The sequence below is a fragment of the Chroicocephalus ridibundus genome, chromosome 11 (assembly GCF_963924245.1).
Source record: "Chroicocephalus ridibundus chromosome 11, bChrRid1.1, whole genome shotgun sequence".
In the NCBI taxonomy this organism is placed as follows: Eukaryota; Metazoa; Chordata; class Aves; order Charadriiformes; family Laridae; genus Chroicocephalus; species Chroicocephalus ridibundus.
The window spans coordinates 12,113,705-12,132,044 of record NC_086294.1 but is presented as its reverse complement, the minus strand read 5'-3'; the positions used below and the strand labels follow the sequence as shown (position 1 = coordinate 12,132,044).

The 18,340-nt window shown below is 41.5% G+C and overlaps 1 protein-coding gene across 1 annotated transcript in view; it reads right to left on the bottom strand.

Moving 5' to 3' along the window:
* LARS1 (leucyl-tRNA synthetase 1) overlaps positions 1-18,121 on the bottom strand; it is a 32,941-nt gene extending 14,820 nt beyond the window's left edge. Inside the window, exons 1-19 of the mRNA XM_063349022.1 lie at positions 18,009-18,121; positions 16,604-16,722; positions 12,422-12,509; positions 11,657-11,737; positions 11,073-11,213; positions 9,834-9,995; positions 9,044-9,156; positions 8,575-8,638; positions 7,972-8,039; positions 7,397-7,622; positions 6,199-6,286; positions 6,019-6,095; positions 5,313-5,366; positions 4,198-4,338; positions 3,451-3,528; positions 2,429-2,514; positions 2,271-2,336; positions 2,085-2,167; positions 1,182-1,320 (exon numbers count right to left, since the gene is read on the bottom strand). Coding sequence (XP_063205092.1) covers positions 1,182-1,320; positions 2,085-2,167; positions 2,271-2,336; positions 2,429-2,514; positions 3,451-3,528; positions 4,198-4,338; positions 5,313-5,366; positions 6,019-6,095; positions 6,199-6,286; positions 7,397-7,622; positions 7,972-8,039; positions 8,575-8,638; positions 9,044-9,156; positions 9,834-9,995; positions 11,073-11,213; positions 11,657-11,737; positions 12,422-12,509; positions 16,604-16,722; positions 18,009-18,014 — 1,880 coding nt within the window. The 5' untranslated portion in view covers positions 18,015-18,121. The remainder of the gene's footprint in view (positions 1-1,181; positions 1,321-2,084; positions 2,168-2,270; positions 2,337-2,428; positions 2,515-3,450; positions 3,529-4,197; positions 4,339-5,312; positions 5,367-6,018; positions 6,096-6,198; positions 6,287-7,396; positions 7,623-7,971; positions 8,040-8,574; positions 8,639-9,043; positions 9,157-9,833; positions 9,996-11,072; positions 11,214-11,656; positions 11,738-12,421; positions 12,510-16,603; positions 16,723-18,008) is intronic.
* Between the last annotated feature and the right edge of the window lie 219 nt (positions 18,122-18,340).

Genomic DNA, 18,340 nt, shown 5'->3' with positions numbered 1-18,340 from the left:
AGCATTTTGAGTAAGACAGCTTAAAACCATTGATTCACTCTCACAACATACTCCATTTGATAAGCAGAGCAAACACGGACAAAGAGTGCACAGGTCTTTGTCTAAAATCAGATGAGCGCGTCCAATATAAGAAACGAAATATCCTTTTACTTTACCCCACAGAGTAAGTCTCGGTAAAAAGTGTTTGCTAACACTGTAAGAAAGATGTTATCTACCTGCATAAGAGTATGCTCTAATTCCATATAGTTAAATAGATCAAATCTATAATTCAGTTCTCAGGATGCTCACTTCAAAGTTTGTAACCAGACGTGACTGGTATGTAGGCAGCCTCTCTATAATTACAGGGGTTTGAACCAAAATTAAAACCTTGACAAGACTTTTGCAACTATTTCCGTTTGTAAGAACCTTCACTTTGGAAATGGTTTTGAGATTAGTTACAGCATTGAATAAGGCAAGTTCCAGTTCCAATGTGTAAACCACTCAGGGAAAACAGTTCAAACACGCAGAATTAGAGCATAAGATTCAAGGCACAACTGGTAGTGGGCTTTTTCAATTCCAGATGAGTTGTACCCCCTCACCTCTCTGATCTCTGTCACTGGAAGTTCACCACCACTCCAACCAGGAGGCCACAGAGCAATCTTAGAAGGTATTCTGGTACAAATGCCCTCTCCCTCCTACTTTGAAGGTTTACAAATACGAGTTGTGGATAAAAGATGGTTCTAAGCTTCTAAGAGGGTTACCAACTTTTAATACAGTGACCAAAACTAAGCGGTAATCCTGCCCACTTTGTACACGGAAGCACACGATATTTTATAGTTGCAAAGCAGTCTCAATAAGCAGAGACACTTCGGCAGCCACTGAAACCAATCACTCAAAAACACCTGGCAAGGACCACTTTAAGGCAAGTCAAACAAGTATTAAAAAAGGTGATTTACTCTGCATACAGTTCCGCTTTGAGGGATATTCCTCCTCTCCCTCTGGCCTCCATACTCCTTTCTCTTTCCTTATTTCCCTTCTGCAGATTTGCTGTAACTTAGCTAACAGCAGGTTAAGTTTTAACAATGATGCTTTTATACACAAAAGCAAAGAATCAGCCTGCTTGGCAAGTCTTTGTCAAGAACAATTCAGGAGATAAGCACACCTAATTAAACAAGAAAACTTAATGATTCACTCTCCCTCACCTGATGCCCAGAGGAGATTCTCCTTGGCCCCGCAGGTTACCTCCCTGTAAGAGATGAGCCACTGTGTAATAGGCCATGTAGATGGTTGAGTCGGAGAGAGACTCTATCAGCCACTGCTCGTCCCAGGGTAACCGCGTACCTGGGAGAGATGGGAGCCAGGACTCAGGCACGGTCAGCATCGTCCCTACACACGAGCGCCACACTCAAGCATACAAAAGCAGCTTATGACTCTCAGTGGAACATATACACACGCACACATATGCAAGTACTCATGTTTATGCTTTTAAAATTCCTTTTTTTAAAACCACACTCAAGCATACAAAAGCAGCTTATGACTTTCAGTGGAACGTACACACACATGCAAGTACTCACGTTTATGCTTTTAAAATTCCTTTTTTTCAAGGCTCAACTTACGCACTTGAAGATTTTATTAAAGAGAAAGCACTTGCTATTTGTGTAGTCAGCTTCTTAACCCAACTGTCAAACAAACTGCAGCTCATGATGGCTTGCTGTGTATTATAACGCATTTATAACAGTTGTCCTATGTCACAGGCTATACGAGATGAAGGCTAGTCAGAATGTAAGGAGAACACCCAAGAAATGGTATTAGCTCTGTCTTCTGAGGTCCCTTCCAAATCAACGGCCCAGACAAAAAGCTACCTACAGAGATGCTGCATAGAATCACAGCAGTAACGCAAAAATAAAGTTACCCCTGGCCACATACGTTTTCAAGAAAGTGTGCCTTCTCCAGGATGCTGGATCAAGACATAGTGTTGGATAAATCCGTTCTACACTTAAATAAATAAATATTTTTTGGATTCTAGATAGCACTTAAGCCTTCAAATGAAATGATGAGTACCATCTTCATGAAACATTGAGTGAGAAAAGGAGTGTTTTGCCTACCTAAGCCATACGTCCTGGAGCACGCATGCTCTTGTAGCCAACCTAAAGTAGCTTCAAAATTTCTCCTAGTCTCTTCACAAAACCTGTAAGAAATAAGCTATTACTAATTACTCCTCTCAGCCCTCTTAGACCACCACTAGCAGCAGCAAGCCACCCCTCCCCTTCACGTCCATGTTTATAACTTACGTCTCTAGATGTTTCAAGCACTCTGATGCCTGTTTCTTCCAGGTCACTTCCCCATAGTCTAAATACCTACAGTCAGGAAAAGTTTATTGTAATAAAGCAATCCACAAGTAGGATATAATTTGGCAGTAACTTTATAACCACAGCTTTACTTCACTTACCACTGGTCACAAAGGGCCACGACACATTCATCAGCAGACCTCGACATAACTTGTTTCTCAGGTTCCATATAAATCATGGCTTCATCCTAAGAGTTGAAAGGGCAATAAAAGCTAAGATTTAAGTACTTAGCAGAGTCTCGAAAATCCTCACGTCTTACTAAAATACATCCTCTCCCTTCTAATCTGTTTTACAGCATTTATTGCATGGCTTTCACCACTGCGCAGCTCTGCCTCAGTATTCACTTTAGTAAAATGAGGACAACACTTGACTATGTACTTCTCTGAGCTACCAGTTCATATAGTTTTGTATAGAATGTCTCCATGCATGACAAAAGGGAGGACAGAAGCACAAAATATTACTCTTTGACTATGCCCCTACTGATTAAAACAGCTACCAAAAAAAAACGCAGTGGGGAGGGGGGGATGACATGACAGTGGGGGTAAAGAAGACTGTAATGGTGAACTTTAATGCTACCTTCACAAACCACATGCTCTGATGTGGGATCAAACAGGACGAAGCGTTATATTATAATCTGAACATAACTATGCTGCAACCACAAGGGAATACTGACTAAATAACTGAAGCCTCTCTCACTTCGAAAATCTTATTATAGAGATGACACGATCATTGTTCATTTACTACTCTTCCTTCTCTGCAGGAGGAACCCCAGAAGTGAGGTGTCTGCATGTTATTGGCAGGCTTGGAAGAGACTGACAACTGGGATCTTACACTTCCAGTATCTTCCCAACTTTATCAAAGATTAAATCAAACCACCAAAAAATTTCCTAGACAAGGTGACAGGATGAAACGGGGAATAAGAGGTCTCAATTAAGCCATTCATCTCCCTTAGTCCAAGAACACAAGGTCCTTCTTTTATCAGTATTTCGTACTCTGTAGCTATCCAAAGCACCACTAAGAGGACTGCAGAACCGAAACAGAGAGCTTTCTTCAGCAACTTGGCTACTGTGAAAAAGAAAATGGATAATAATGTAAAAGCAGCTGTGTGCATACTATCACATACGTTATCCACCATCATCTTCTGAATAAGCTTCTTTACATCTTGAACTTTTTGTCCTTTGAATCCATCCACCAACATTACCTGCAACAGATGGGTCACAGAGTCGATTTATTTTTTTTTAATTAAGAAATAGGTGCAATAGCTCTTTAGATTAAAAGAAAGAAGTAGTAGTTACTGTAGTCTTTGACATGCAAAGAATAGGAATACAGGGACTGGTGGTTTGCTTTTTTTCATTAAACAGATGGTCATCTTTACCCAAAATGCATTTATATACACGTCAGCATGCACATAGGCAATCCAACACAGCTAGTCAGAAATAAAAATTGTTGTCGGCTTACAAGAAAACAGCTGAGGAATACATCATAGTAAGCCATTACACAAGTAAGAACAGGAGATTTTAAAAAACAACCTACATCACACAGCAACACATCGCTCTGTTCATTATCAGTTTCCAAATCAACACTTGTAACAAAACTGTTCAACTCCCCAGAACGTGACCACTTGCTAGAAACCCAGATTATAAATGTCAGTTTGCAGTCATACTCCATTCTCCTTCTTCAGTTCTACCCAGCTCCTCCAACTGCAGAACTTAACTGCAGGAGAAGCCTAAGATAGAAGTGGTCTGGGGAAAAAGGAAAAAAAACCTCTCCTTTCTTGCAGTCTTTTTTTTAAATTCTTGATCTTTATACACCTTTTTTCTCCTCATCAAACTCAGCAAGAAAACACTTATAAAAATCTTTTATTACTTACTCCCTCATAAAATCCTTTCAGGTAGACTCTCTCCTTGGCTTCAGCAAGTTTCTCTCTGTCATTCTGGCTCTGGATTTTGAGCTCGTCACAGACTGATGGAGCACAAAGGTTGCCATAGCCTGGGATTTCAATGATGGGCACCTGGGAATTAACAAAACAGTCTCAGATATTCCGTTCAAATTATCTCAGTGTAATAAAATCTACACAAAGATTTGTTTCCTGGGTTTCACAAGCTTCACTAGAAGCGACACACTGAATGAGACAGACAAGTATATTTTGCTTGGTTTGCAGTCCCAGGGGTGACATGGGAGTCTGAACCAGAGGTTATGAAGGGGGAAAAAAGGCAGTTATTACTTGTTACCTGAAAGTGTCGGTGCTGCATGGGTATCTTGGCCAAAAGCAACATTAAAGAAAGAACCCTAATGGCAGGAGAAGCAGGTGTTAGGGCTAATGTTGAACTTGTACTGTCCTGCTCTGCGTGTAAGTTGACGGCATCTATTACTAACCAAGTTACATAGGACTTGCAAAGTCTTAGTGCAATTCCACTCATCAAATCAAAAACTCCTGGCAGTCCCCAGTGTGACTCCTGATCTGCCCTCCCACAAGCAGTAACACCAGTCCCCAGCTGCACCAGTACTGAAGCTAGTGAGCAGATGCAAGGGGAATGCAGAACACTGGGATGGCTTTACCTGTAACCTATGTTTTCTAATGAAAACGGATTCAGCCATGAGCCTGCAGCAATAGTAAGGGACTTGAGCTCTTTGCATAGAACAATAATGATCCGGCCATTAAGGCTGTAAGTTTTAACCAATCACCAGGCTATCAGTATAATGATGCAATCCATTCTTCAAAATAGTAATTCCCACAAAAATTAATACTTTCCTTTATCTCTGAAGTATAGCGTCGAATAACAAATCTTGGTTGCAACCCCTAACACACCAAATAGTACAACACTAGCAAAACACGAAAACCTTACTCTCAACTTTTCAGCTCTTTCAGCTGAGGACAACTTTAAATAGAAATTCTGGGAAAGGCAGGCACAGTTCTTGGCACATTTCTCATCAGTGAATACAAAGTCATGTGTACTGCAGATGGACACGTTTGGGTGTACTTACCGGTTCAAACGGCAGGACCATTTCATCTTTGATGCCATACTTCACCCTCAAAGCCTTTGAAAGTTAAAGGAAATACAATGCAATATGGTTAGAAGAAAAATCTTCTAGATTTTTTATCTACCCGTAGGGTCTTTCTTGTACATAATCATTTGTTATAAAGCAGACAAAGCCACTTCCCTGCCTTCTCAGCAGTTCTCACACCTGTGTTTAATCCCCGTCCCATTTCCAGGTGATAACTGCCCACATTTTAAAGAGAGAAAAACCTACTACTGCTCCACCCTGAAAACAAGTGGGACAAAACCTCAATAGTCAGGGATAGCTGTTTAGACACTGATGTTCTCTTGAACCTGTAACAGCAACAGCTACTTTAAGTCTCATCCGAAATTCATACAGAGGTCTTAATCTCACCTCTGGAAGTCATTTCCACAACAGGAATTTATTTTGATTTCACTGGTACTCTTGTATACCTTAACATGCAGCAGAAGTTGACTGATTCTTGACCAAAACTCTTGAACTTTGAGAATAAAAAAGCCGTCGTAGCCCAGCTGGTCTTACCTTCATTTATTTTTAACTACTTTGATTTAAAGTTAGAGATGGCAAAACTACAACTAAAGGGAGTTTCATTTTACCCGTCAGACATCCACTTTTGACCCTCCACACTACGGAAAGGAAACAGAAACACGAACAATTCAGTTACCAGACTGACCTGCTTTTTTTTCAAATCTCTCAGGGCTGCAATGTCATCCGGAGAATCAGAGGGAACACTTGTTACCACTCCAGTTCCTTGACAAAGAAAGAGATACAACAGATAACAAGATTAGTCAACACACATTGAATGCATGGTACACATCAAACAGGCTTTGGCAAGACACTACTGCAAGGTTACCTTTATCTTCCTTAATCGTGAGCATGGGAAGAGCGTATATAACTTTGTAGGTGGTGAGAGGTGCTGAAAGCGCAGCGCCGAGAATCTCCTATGCAGGACAAAGGAATATCATTACAATAAGTAGCACTTTTTCAGCCTAGCCGAATAAGCTCTCTTGGCTGATAGTCTTCAAATTTCCTGGCATTCCTTACATATTATGAACAAATAAATTAAAAGAAAAATTATATCTATAGTTAGAGAAGGAGAAAGTACATATGAAAAAGCATGTATGTACCATTTGAGACAGTGTATGGACTATTTACTGGTAGAAAAGTCAAATCCCAGATAATATAGACAAAGTAATTCAGAGAAAGCAAAACTACTGAAGTGTGGAGCTGGAAAAAGATAGTAAGCAGGAGAACAGTTTGCCTCCAAATATCTGAAACACATCTGCATCAAGACAGGAATGAAATAGGAAGCCAGTGTCAAGAGCTGGATTAAAAAAGGCAGGAAAAGCACATTGTCAAGAGCATTTATGCACTGACAGGGAGTAGTCTATTTGTTGTGGTTGTCTTCTACCTCTCTAATTTGCTTGAATTCACATCATGTCTACTAACAAAGAAACAAAAGCTGTATTTTCTACTTCGTCCTTCGAAGCAGAATCGAGAAAGATGGTGTCAAGTTTTAGTGAACAGAGATCAAGTGATGTAAACAGATTGTATTGAGATGAACAAATGCCACTAACTACAATTATTCAAAGCACAGAAGTTAAGGATAGTAAATAGCAACCCACTGACATTCAAGTACCAAGCTAGGAAAGCTCAATTCAAAGATGTACTGGAAATTCCAGCATCAACAAAAAGCCTTTTTCACATAACCCTTTCTAGCTATCACTTTTTCCCGTCCCTTTCCATTGCTCATAGAGGAGTCATCACTCTCGCAGACAAACGTTACTTAAAACCATTCATTCGTCATGCAACACTAAGGCACTAGTAACGCATCTGTCCACACGTAAGTGCATCAGGTTAATCTCCCAGAAGTAGCTGTAGCCCAGCTGCCAAGAAAGCTGACTTCTGCTTGCTTTTTTAGTCACTAAACACTCCAAAATTTTTGTAATAGTTCCTGTATTTTCTTTATAAGTAGAATTCTACCATCACCTTTGTAAGCATAAGCTTCACAGGAAGAGAGAAGCCTGACCAGCAAGCTGCAAGATGCTTACTTCTCCCATCAGCTCCTTGACAACAGGTACGACTCCGTTATCTTTTGTAAAGCCCTGGTAGGACATGTTCCTGGCAGCTCTTTGGGTACAGATAAAAATATCCCCGTTCACAGTTTCAAAGCCGATGTACTTCATATCTGGGCGAACCCAGCAGTTAGTCTGTCCAAACATGGTCTCTGGTCTGAGCGTGGCAGCCACCAAGAAGATATTTTTTCCTCTTAGGCCACTGGGGAGAAAAAAAAAGTATTTTATAAGTCACCAAAATAAAAACATTCAGGGCAATGCAGAACATGCTTTTAAGCTAATATGAACTTTTAAGTAACATTTCCTAAGTGACGGAAGTGGGTCATTAGGGTCTTTGTGGCTTTTTATTTTCTTTCTTTTTTATTTTAAACTCCAATTTGAGTTTCACAGACTAGTGAATATAGGAGCTCAAAACAGAGACCAAGTCTTTGAAGTGACAGAAATAACAGGGTGGAATTATATTCTGCATTAGGCAAAACAGACTGTCTAATGTAATGGTCACTTCTGGCCATAAGATAGAACCTATTTGCCATTATGAATTCAACACCTACCTTAATTTTGTGGGATAAGGATCTAACACCTTCATTTTTATCAGTGTATATTCTTGAGGCCCGACACCCTGCAATTCACATAATGCAGCAATCAATATATGACACTGACTCAAGCAGTAAAGAAAATAAATCCTATTGCGCAGTAACCTAACCTAAATGCTATTTAAGGTACCGATGCTTTCTTCAAAGTAAATCATATTTCCATCGAAACAGATGCCTGTTTACTAAAACACAGACTGGAGAGAAAGGTTATGCTTTATTCCTATGTCCCGAAACGTACTCATCACAGCTATGATCACAGCAACATCTAAGTTAAAAACAGCTTGTTTTGTTTCAATAGATTGATAATGGTATGATGTAGCGATGCTGCTGGCACAAATTGCCAAATAATCACAGAAAACAGCTACAATGGGAAATACTATGCATAGCTCAAGGCAAATATTCTCAATAGAGGAGTTCATTCAATTTTCACAGGCACTGACAACTGAGAACCCACTCCATTTTGTACCTCCAAAATCCACTTTGCTCCAAGATACAAATCTTTTTTCCGTTCAGTTTTTAAGATAATAAGCAATACATAAAAAAGTCAATTTAAAACATTACCTCTCCTGTCTGCCTGTCATGATCCATGCAAGGCTGTCCATCTTTTGGAGAATAAATTGTATATCTAGAAAAGCGTATATTCTCATTTAGTAGCAAATAAAATAACGTGTAGAAAAAGAGAAAAACCTCACTTGATGAAAAAGAGACCTCTTATTGGTATTTTCAAATTTTGTATAAATCTATTTCTACCGATGTTAACGTTCAGTTTTTGCAAGAACTTTCAGTATTGGCCCTGTTTTGCTTTGAGTTTGTATCCATGGAAAAAACTGAAACAGAACACAATCTCCCACACCTTGCTAGCACAAGAAAGACAGCACTTTACCGTGTCTGGTAGAGTATTTGAAATGAAAGGATTTTAGTTTAATGCGAATTATAAGCGTGTTCTAGAGACATGTCATAGGGTTCTGTCTTTGGTAAAACTGAGCTTATCCATATTCACAATAAACTCAAAGTTGAGTGGCAGGCTTACCGTTTCCCAAACTTAATTTTATTTCTTTCCTTTAATGTAAGAAATTGCCATCGTACAAAGGAATCGTAGTAAGGATTAACATCTGTAGTAATGAAAGAACGCCTCCAATCCACCTGGAAACGCATAACAGTCTCTGGTAATTAAATACAGTAAGAAATTCAAGGAACTTCACAGTAGCAAAACCATTATTTTAAAAATAAAAAGAAGTTCCTCTCCAAAAAGATAATGCAAGTACCTATCACACAAAGGGTGCATGCTTAAACACGGAACTACACAGTGTGTATGTGCATGGTCCTTCAGAGCTGAGATGCCAGACTCAAGGCCCTCTCTGCTGACTGAGAATTGTAGCTATTCTGTAGCACTTTTATTCAATTGATCCAGCTAAATTTCAGCACTACTGTTTTTCATAATCTCTACCTGTGTTCATTTTTAAAAATCTGTTGTCAGCAGCACAAATATCTTTATTTAATATCATTACTCTTCCTAAAACTACTGTCAATACTGATAATAGAACAGTTATCTAATACGGAAATAAGAAGCAAAAGTCGTAATTCTTTTATTCGTTTCTTGTTTCCAGTTGCGATCATTGCCTAGAATATAAGCTCTATATAAAAAAGCACATAATACCCAAAAGGTTAAATGAATAATTCCAAAAATACCAGAAACAGTTCTAGAATAATGTTGGTATTATGCAGAAAATCTTCTCCAAGGAGAAGCAGCATATTCATAAACACAATGACAATACAAGTATGGCTGCTTGCATAACTGAATTTCAGATTTCTCCAGTTACCTTCAGTCCCATGCTTTTCAGATCCTGGACAGCAAGAGGAGGGAAATAATCCAGCCAATGCTCAGCTTCAGAAAAACTGACTACTTCTTCATCAGACAGACCCAAAGACTTCATGATTCCCCACTGGTACTTGGACGAGCCAGTCTTGGCAGCAGCCTTACTCTGAAAGGACAATTGAGGTTAGGAAAAAGTGATGTTGTTCTATTCACAACAGCTTTATATGCTCAAGAGCACTTTTTTCTATTAATGTTACACTTTCCATTTCCAGGTATACAAGCTAACACAAATACTTTAGCATCCCTTCCCTAGCAGTGAAGATTAATTATCAGAATTTCTAATTATCAGAGTTTCTGATCTGCTCTATTTCCCAGCTTCTATTCAACTGTACAGACATCGACCCCCCTCCTTTTAACTGTCATATGCTTACAGCTACCCGATACATCCGCAGAAAGGGTGAGGCAGGACAAACTGGCAAGACACAACCAGCTCACTGAGGTCCTGGTCAAACAAATGGGTGTTTTTACCATGAAAAGGTGGAACAGTCCTGCACGATATCCTTGTATCAAATACCTTTTCTGCTCTTACTTTGCTCATATCACTTCTTCCAGCATTTTATGTCTGTACCCAACAGCAACTTACTACCTGCAAGAGCAGACAAGGTCACACCTTCTGTTGATGTAGTGCAGACAGAATGACAAATCTAATGCTTCCAGTGTGACAATCTTTTGCATACACCAACAATACATCTAAGAACATCTCTAGATTTTTCCTAGACTTGATTCTTTTCCTTGATAAGCCAAAATAGTTTGGAGGATTTTACTTAGCCTATCTAGCCAGAATAGGCCAGGTACCATTTTCAAGGGAATAATCAGGATAGTAGGCATACATATAACCCCTTCCCCTGAGAAAGCAGCGTTTGTGAATGCTTTGTGCAGGGAGGGGGGGGGGGGAAATCAGCATATTACTCTGGATGATCTCATTTCTCTCAGGAAACTATTAAACAGCGCACCAGCTCACCATTAAGATTTTATGCATTAAAATGGTATCACCGGAACCATGCAGTTAATGCATTTTTTTCCAACTCTACCTTAAAAGTACCCAGCTGTCTTGGAAAAAACAATCTAAATATTTGTATCACAGGTTTCTCTGAAGAATGTCAAGAAGGAAAAACTCATAATGCTTACTTTGAAGCTTTGAGAGCACAGCTACCACTCCAGAAAAATTTTCTTTAAAGTTTACCTTTTTGCCTTTTGCTTTGTCTTTGATGATAATTTCTTCTTCTTTTTTAGCAGAATTTTCTTCCTCTTCTTCCTCCTCATCAGGAAATTCAGGTGGGCAGCCATATAATTCCATTTCTCTTTTTAGCTTATCCGCACAAGCCTAAATAGAGTTATTGGTAGTCTATCAGCACTTTTCTGTGGCAACTGCTTCAATCATAGCTAAGGAGTGCTTTTTACTGATAACATTTTGCATTCTACTACAAAGCTTTAAACTTTTCCTGGACATTCCATTAACTTCTAGGAGATCTTGCAACTTCAAGAATGCCTGCCGCGGAAGGAAGAGCTTTACAGTGAGGATTTTCTTCCAAATGAGAAAATACAATCGGTAAACTTAATTTTAAAGCATTTTATTTTCTAGACAGTCATAACGTATAGTTCAAATACAACACATCTTTATGATAAATTCAAGTTCCAAATCACACTATCTTGATAAATTTTTGATTAAATTAACATCATGTTACGGATGGACAGTAAGCAATGCCTTAAGTAGTCTTAAGTATAAAAAACATTGGAAAGAGTCCTCAGCAACTCAGACCATCCTACCTTTATAGGCATCCCAGTGCAGTGCAGACCAAACGGAAACAAGCAGCTCTTTCCCTTTAGCCTCTGGTACCCAATCGCGAACTACATAAAGTGGAAAAATGAAACAGATGAAACAAGAATGGCATAAGGCTAAATTAGCACCCTTCTCAAAAAATAAGTGCAATGCCTTCTTTAACATGAAACTACTGAAAGATAGAAGAATGCAATCAACAGCATCTAGGAAGCTAATCAAAGGAAAAGGCAGCAAAACTCAATTTTGTTATTGGGTCTGCCACTGCTTGGCTGTGCAAGTACAAGCTCTCCTAATTTTCAGGTGGCTGTTTTTGAATAGAGAAGAATGGGTGCGAAGAGATGGATTTTGTGGAATCCTATCCGCTAGTATCTAAAGCCTGTTAATGTACAGGTAACAGAGCACACTGTTCACAAAGAAGAGACAGTACAGTTTCTTGCGAAGTTTGCGCCATTTAGCAGCTAGACAAATGGTAAGCAGCAACATCTCCTAAAAATCTCAGCAACTCTAGAAGAATGAGCAGGGGAAAACACCTGCAGTCTAGTCTCCTAGAATTAAAAAAAGCTATCAGTGGCATCTCTCTTCAACCAGCAATATTACCTCTGAAAATATGGGAAAAAAGGAAAGTTTGAATTAAATCATTATTGGCTCTATGAAGTAATTAACCAGGCATTCTGTTAGCTCAAAATTTAACTACAAAATTAGCATTTGTTCTAGAGAAGTATTTAAAGGTATTAGCAAAGAAAAATTTTTACCTCACATTTAGACAATGAAAACGTGTGTCCCAGGTGAAGGCGGCCATTCATGTAGGGATAAGGAAAGGTAACAAAGTACTTTCCTTTGCTGAGAAGAAATTCAAAGAATTAAAAGATGTAATTAGCTTTTAAAATGACCACCAGAAGATGCACAAGTAAAACAGTTAACAGTTAATATTACCAGCACACAATGACATCAAAGTACTATTTTCCTTGCCAATAACACAAGTTTTTGATTTTAAAGAACTGATATACTAACAGGTTTCACATCTTTTAAAAGAAGTGCAAAAGAAGAAACCCACATAGGACTGACATCACAGAGAAACTTCGAAATAAATATAACATCTGCCCAAAGGTGACAAATTCTAATCCTACTCCTGTAAATTAATTACCAAAAAGGCTTGAAGTTATTTAATTAATCTCCCACTGTCAGACTTCAGGTCTTCTAGTGGCACACTGTAAATAACTACTCATTTCACAGAGATACATTGTTGCACAGTATTTTGAATGTATATTATATTGTTGTAACCTGCTCTCAGAGCAACTACCATAATTTCCAGATCTTTAGGACATGGTAAATTTCCACCTGCACCTTTGTACTCTACTCTTCTCCTTTCAGACACTACCCCTGATGTACAAACATGCATAAATAAAGGCCAAGTCATTTGTTTGCTTGCAAAAGATTACAATTTAAGAAGCTGCCACCTGTTACACCGCTTCAGCTGTTATCTGGGTTTAGCTTGACTTCCCCACATAACCAATAACTAACCTCATCTTGCCGAGGTCACAGCTTTTTCAGCCAGACCTACCCAAAGGACTAACGCTGCTCCCCACGGAAGCCGCCCTCGACACCGTACAAAGCAGGGATCCATTGCTGCGAGAGGAGCTGTGCTCCCAAGCACGCCAAGTACCTCCTGAGGTTCTGTCTGAAACAACTGTCTCAGGGCTATTCTGGGGCAGAAATTAAACCACGAGCCAAAGGGTGGCTCCACCCCACCACACGCTCCCTTCACCTGTGAAACACATTGGCTCTGTTCCATCCCCTCCTTGCCAGACACTGCCACCCTTGGGTCCTGAGCCGAGGCCAGCAGGGCTCCTCGCCGCAGTGGCCCCCCAGCCATGGCAGCAGCACCCACCCATCGCAGGAGCCCTGGGGCGCAGGGAAAGGGACGGAGTGAAGGCTGAAGCGCAGCAGCTGCTCGGGTACCAAAGCAGATCTCATCTGCACATCAACAGCGTCCAAAGCAGCGCCACACATGCCCGCCAATTTAGAGGAACCCACTTCAGAAAGCTGAGGACAACTGTGAAACCAACCAGGTGGCAGAAAACCTAAACAAAGAAACAAGCACCTTCTATGATCAACAGGCAGCAGTTTGGGAATTTTTTACCACAAGACCAGAAAGCCATTATCAAAGCAAAATATCATGTTGACCAAAACCAGCACAGTTTAAAAGTAGAACGCTCTATAAGAAAAAATAAATCCTTAACTAACAAATGAGAAAAACAAGGTAAAATTCACAGTAGTTCAAATGAATTAGAAGCAGCAAATACCAAAAAGGAAAGGAAAAAGACCTAAATAAACCTCAGTACAGATTCACGCACAGAGATATGTCAACAAGAGGATTTCTTCTTTTATTTTAACACAATAAAAGAACAAAGGCCATCCTACCAATAGCATTACTACAGGGAAACAGCAGAAAACAAGAGATGGTTCAGACACAGTCCCTCAAGAAACACAATGAAATTATATTAGCAGAGGAAGCTTCAAGCAAAGAAGGAGAAATACAACAAATGCAGTGACTGGAACTGAAGTTAAAGAACTTGATAAAAAACTTTAGATAATAACGAAAGAATAAACTGGGAACATTGTTAGCCATTAAAAGAACTTGAGAAGATCTGTGGTGGAATTCCATTCTTTTTAGATAAGGGTTAGATTTTTTCCTAGGAAATCTCCTCTAGTTCACACAGGAATCATATCAAAGAATTTATTAAATCTGAGTTTTGGAAAAGGCCAACTGCATTAAGTCATCTCTCCTGGACCATTGTCTTTGAATAATATTGATATAGCTATTCTTGCTATCACTTCCTAGGACTGACTTTTGCATGAGCAGCAACAGATCTCTTACAGCAGTTCCATCTACATCACGGTAGAGCTTCACCAGCTCAATGCAAGAAAAAACATAGAATCATAGACTCTTCGTGGTTGGAAAGGACCTTTGAGATCATCGAGTCCAACCATACACACACACAAAAAAACACCAACCTACAATCTCTGCCACCAGAGCATGCCCTGAAGTGCCAAATCTAGACGTTTCTTAAATACCTCTAGGGATGGTGACTCAACCACCTCCCTGGCCAGGCTGTTCCAGTGCCTGACCACTCTTTCAGTAAAGTAATTCTTCCTAATATCTAATCTAAACCTCCCCTGCCGCAACTTCAGACCATTTCCTCTGGTCCTGTCATTATACACCTGGGAGAAGAGGCCAACACCCACCTCTCTACACCCTCCTTTCAGGCAGCTGTAGAGGGCAATGTGGTCTCCCCTCAGCCCCCTCTTCTCCAAGCTAAACGTGCCCAGCTCCCTCAGCCTCTCCTCAAATGACCTGGTCTCCAGACCCCTCACCAGCCTGGTAGCTCTCCTCTGGACACGCTCCAGCACTTCAATGTCCCTCTTGTACAGAGGGGCCCAGGACTGAATACAGTACTCGAGGTGAGGCCTCACCAGTGCCAAGTACAGAGGCACGATCGCTTCCCTGCTCCTGCTGGCCACGCTATTCCTGATACAAGCCAGAATGCTGCTGGCCTTCTTGGCCACCTGGGCACACTGCTGGCTCACATTAAGCTGGCTGTCCGCCAACACTCCCAGGTTCTTTTCTGCTGGGCAGCTTTCCAGCCACTCTTCCCCAAGCCTGTAGCGTTGCTTGGGATTGTTGTGACCGAAATGCAGGACCCAGCACCTGGCCTTATTAAACCTCATACAGTTGGCCTTACATTGTAAGTAAAGCCTTTTCCTGGCATGGGACGAAATCGCACTTTGACTACGTAAGGACTGACTGCAGAAGTGTTCGCGCCAGCATCGTCTCTCTCTCCTCTAGCATAGCTTCTAGTAGTATCAGCTATTTTATAAAAATAGATAGATGTTTAAGACAAAATCCTGAAATAAATACATGGCATTTTAACTCAAAGAGTAAGAACATTAGTTTAGCAAAGCAGCAAAGGTTACCTGTTACCATAACAAACACTGAAATTTCATACTGTAATACCCCATATTGTAAAACCGACCTACTACTACCATTCTTAATCAGAAACTAATTATTAATTACAGCCTTAAATTTCAACCTGTAAGACAGTGAACACTTAAAAGTACCAACTGCATTTAAGTAAAAAAAAGGGAAAAAAATAGTTCTAAAGTGTAAGCAACACACACCCCCACACAACAGTTTTTATTACACCTCCTAATTTAGCATTCAAATCTTCTAACTGTTTCGGGTTCTTCACTATTTACTCAGCCCTGGGACTAACCCTGCAGCAGTTCCAGCTCACAACAGAAGACATGTACACTGAAGCTCTATGACTGACAAGGCAGTGGGACAAACGGCTGCAACAGTTCACGTACTGGGAGAAGTCATAGCACTTCATCGGGGGAACAGAAATGATCACACGCCTGGCCTTCATCCACTTCCACACAACGCAAAACAGGCTGGCCTACACCAGGACCCAAGATAGTTGTTTAACAATTTTCTTTTATCAGTGAAGCGGAGCAAGTACACACGTTCCTTCAAAGAAAGGAGTGGTCCTTTCTAACTGGGATAGCAAAAGCCCTCCCACTAGTAAGGGTTCAGGCATCACGTTGAGAAGCCTCCTCCATGTCAAAATGTAAAAGACAACAGAGAATCCATTTTTAAAATCTCAGAGGGTACGGACACTACAGAGGAACGAGGAGAAGGCTTTTTACATCCTACTAGAACTTAGCCAACACATGTACGCCACTGCTTTATGTTGTCAGCTACAGAAATGCCAGCTTAATGCATAACTAAGTACCTCCAGATGATCCAAGAACACTATTCATTCAAGAGAAGCCACTTTTTTACCCCCTGGGTTTTGAAGGAAAATGTTCCCTTGAAAAGACATTTCAAACAGTTAAAGATAGAGTCTAAAAACCAAATAATACTGTAATGATACCTCTTTTGGTTCTGCCTATCCGAAGCATTAACCTCAAAGACTTGCTCATCATCCCACTTCTGCTGGATCTCTTTTTCAATTTTCTTCAGGAAATCAACTTTTGCTGTCCCTTTACGTTCCTGTTAAACAGAAAGATGAAGAAAAGTCTGGCTGAATGAGTTAATAAATATAGAATTGTAATATATTACAGACTACTCCTAAACTCCTTTCGTTACTGGCGAGCATTTCTCTGGACTCCATAACACTGAAGCGTAATCTCAGAACAGAGCATCACTAACATGATCAACAATCAGACTATGTAAGTCTGTATCTTTGAGACTCAGCATTCTGAAACAAGACAAAAAATCTGTAGGGAAAGTGTCAACAACCTTTTTCCAAGGCAAAAGACTCTACAGCAGCCAAGAAAACACACAAAATGCCTAATTCAAAGCTGTCTGAACTGGGGAGATAGGAGTGGGTATAAATCATACTTGAAAAAAAAACATGGAATTCTGATTTTGCTCTAGACTCTTCATAAACCCCATGTAATGTTTCTCCATCTTGCTATACATGAAGGGGGAACAGCACTTCATATGCTGGGAGAAGAGTCTGGCATACAAATCTACTATAATTGCAGTTCAGAAGGACAGTTCTTAAGGTAAAGTATTTTAAATTATTTTAAATTCCATCAGTGTTTAAACACCACCATTAAGTGTTAAGTACTCTTTCTCCTTATTCTTTTACCGTACAACATATTGCAAGTGTTAAAGGATACATGCGCTACAGATACCGCAGTCATAAAGCTCGACACACACAAAGGTTGAGGGTTTGGTTTTTTCCCCCCCAAGATCAAGGCACTATTAAGACAGCTGGGGCAGAAGCTGCGCCTGTGTTTACTCATATAAGCAAACAGAAACCTGATTAACAATAGAAGTACTACAGCAAGCCTCAAAATACCTTTAAAAGATACTATGACAACTTAATGAAAGGTTCTAACTCACGCTCCTGAATCATCCACCTTAGCGCGACTCTACCATTTTACTAGTTATTACCTCACCTATAAGTAACGCGAGGCGAGCTGCAGAAAGCCCTTCGGCTTTCAGAGGGTTTATCAGCCGCGTACGCTGCCCAGAAATGCCGCCCACCGACCCCGGCAGCCGGGCCGGCTCAGGGACACCGGCTGAGGGACACCTCAGGACGCCGCGGGGGAGCCCGCCCCCGGGACCGCTCTCCTACTGCTCCACACGCAGCAGAGCCGCGCGGTGGGGCGGGAGTGCCGCGCTGGCGCTGAGGGGAGCGCGCCGGGCCCGAGCCCCGGCCCGGCCCCCGCCGGCCCCGCGCGGAGCCGCGGCCCCGGAGCGGGAAGGGCCCCGCCAGCCGGGCCGGGCCCGCAGCACCCGCCGGACCGCGCCCTGCCCGCACTCACCGCCATGCTGCCGGGCCGCCACGCCTGACGGGACACCACGGGACGCCACGCGCCGCCACGCCCCCCACGCGAGGCCGGGCCTCCGCTCCCGCCGGCGGCCGGGCCGTACCAAGGCGGGGGCATGGGGGGGGGGGGGGGCCGTGCCGGGCCGTACCAAGACAGCGGGGCTGGGCCGTACCAAGGCGGTGGGGCCGGGCCGGGCCGTACCAAGGCGGCGGGTGGGGGGGAGGCAGCGGCCCGGGAGGGCGTTGCGAGGGCAACAGCGGAGCCCAGCGGGGGCGCGGCGCTGCGGCCGAGTTTGCCAACACAAAAGCCGTCGGGGCTACCCCCGC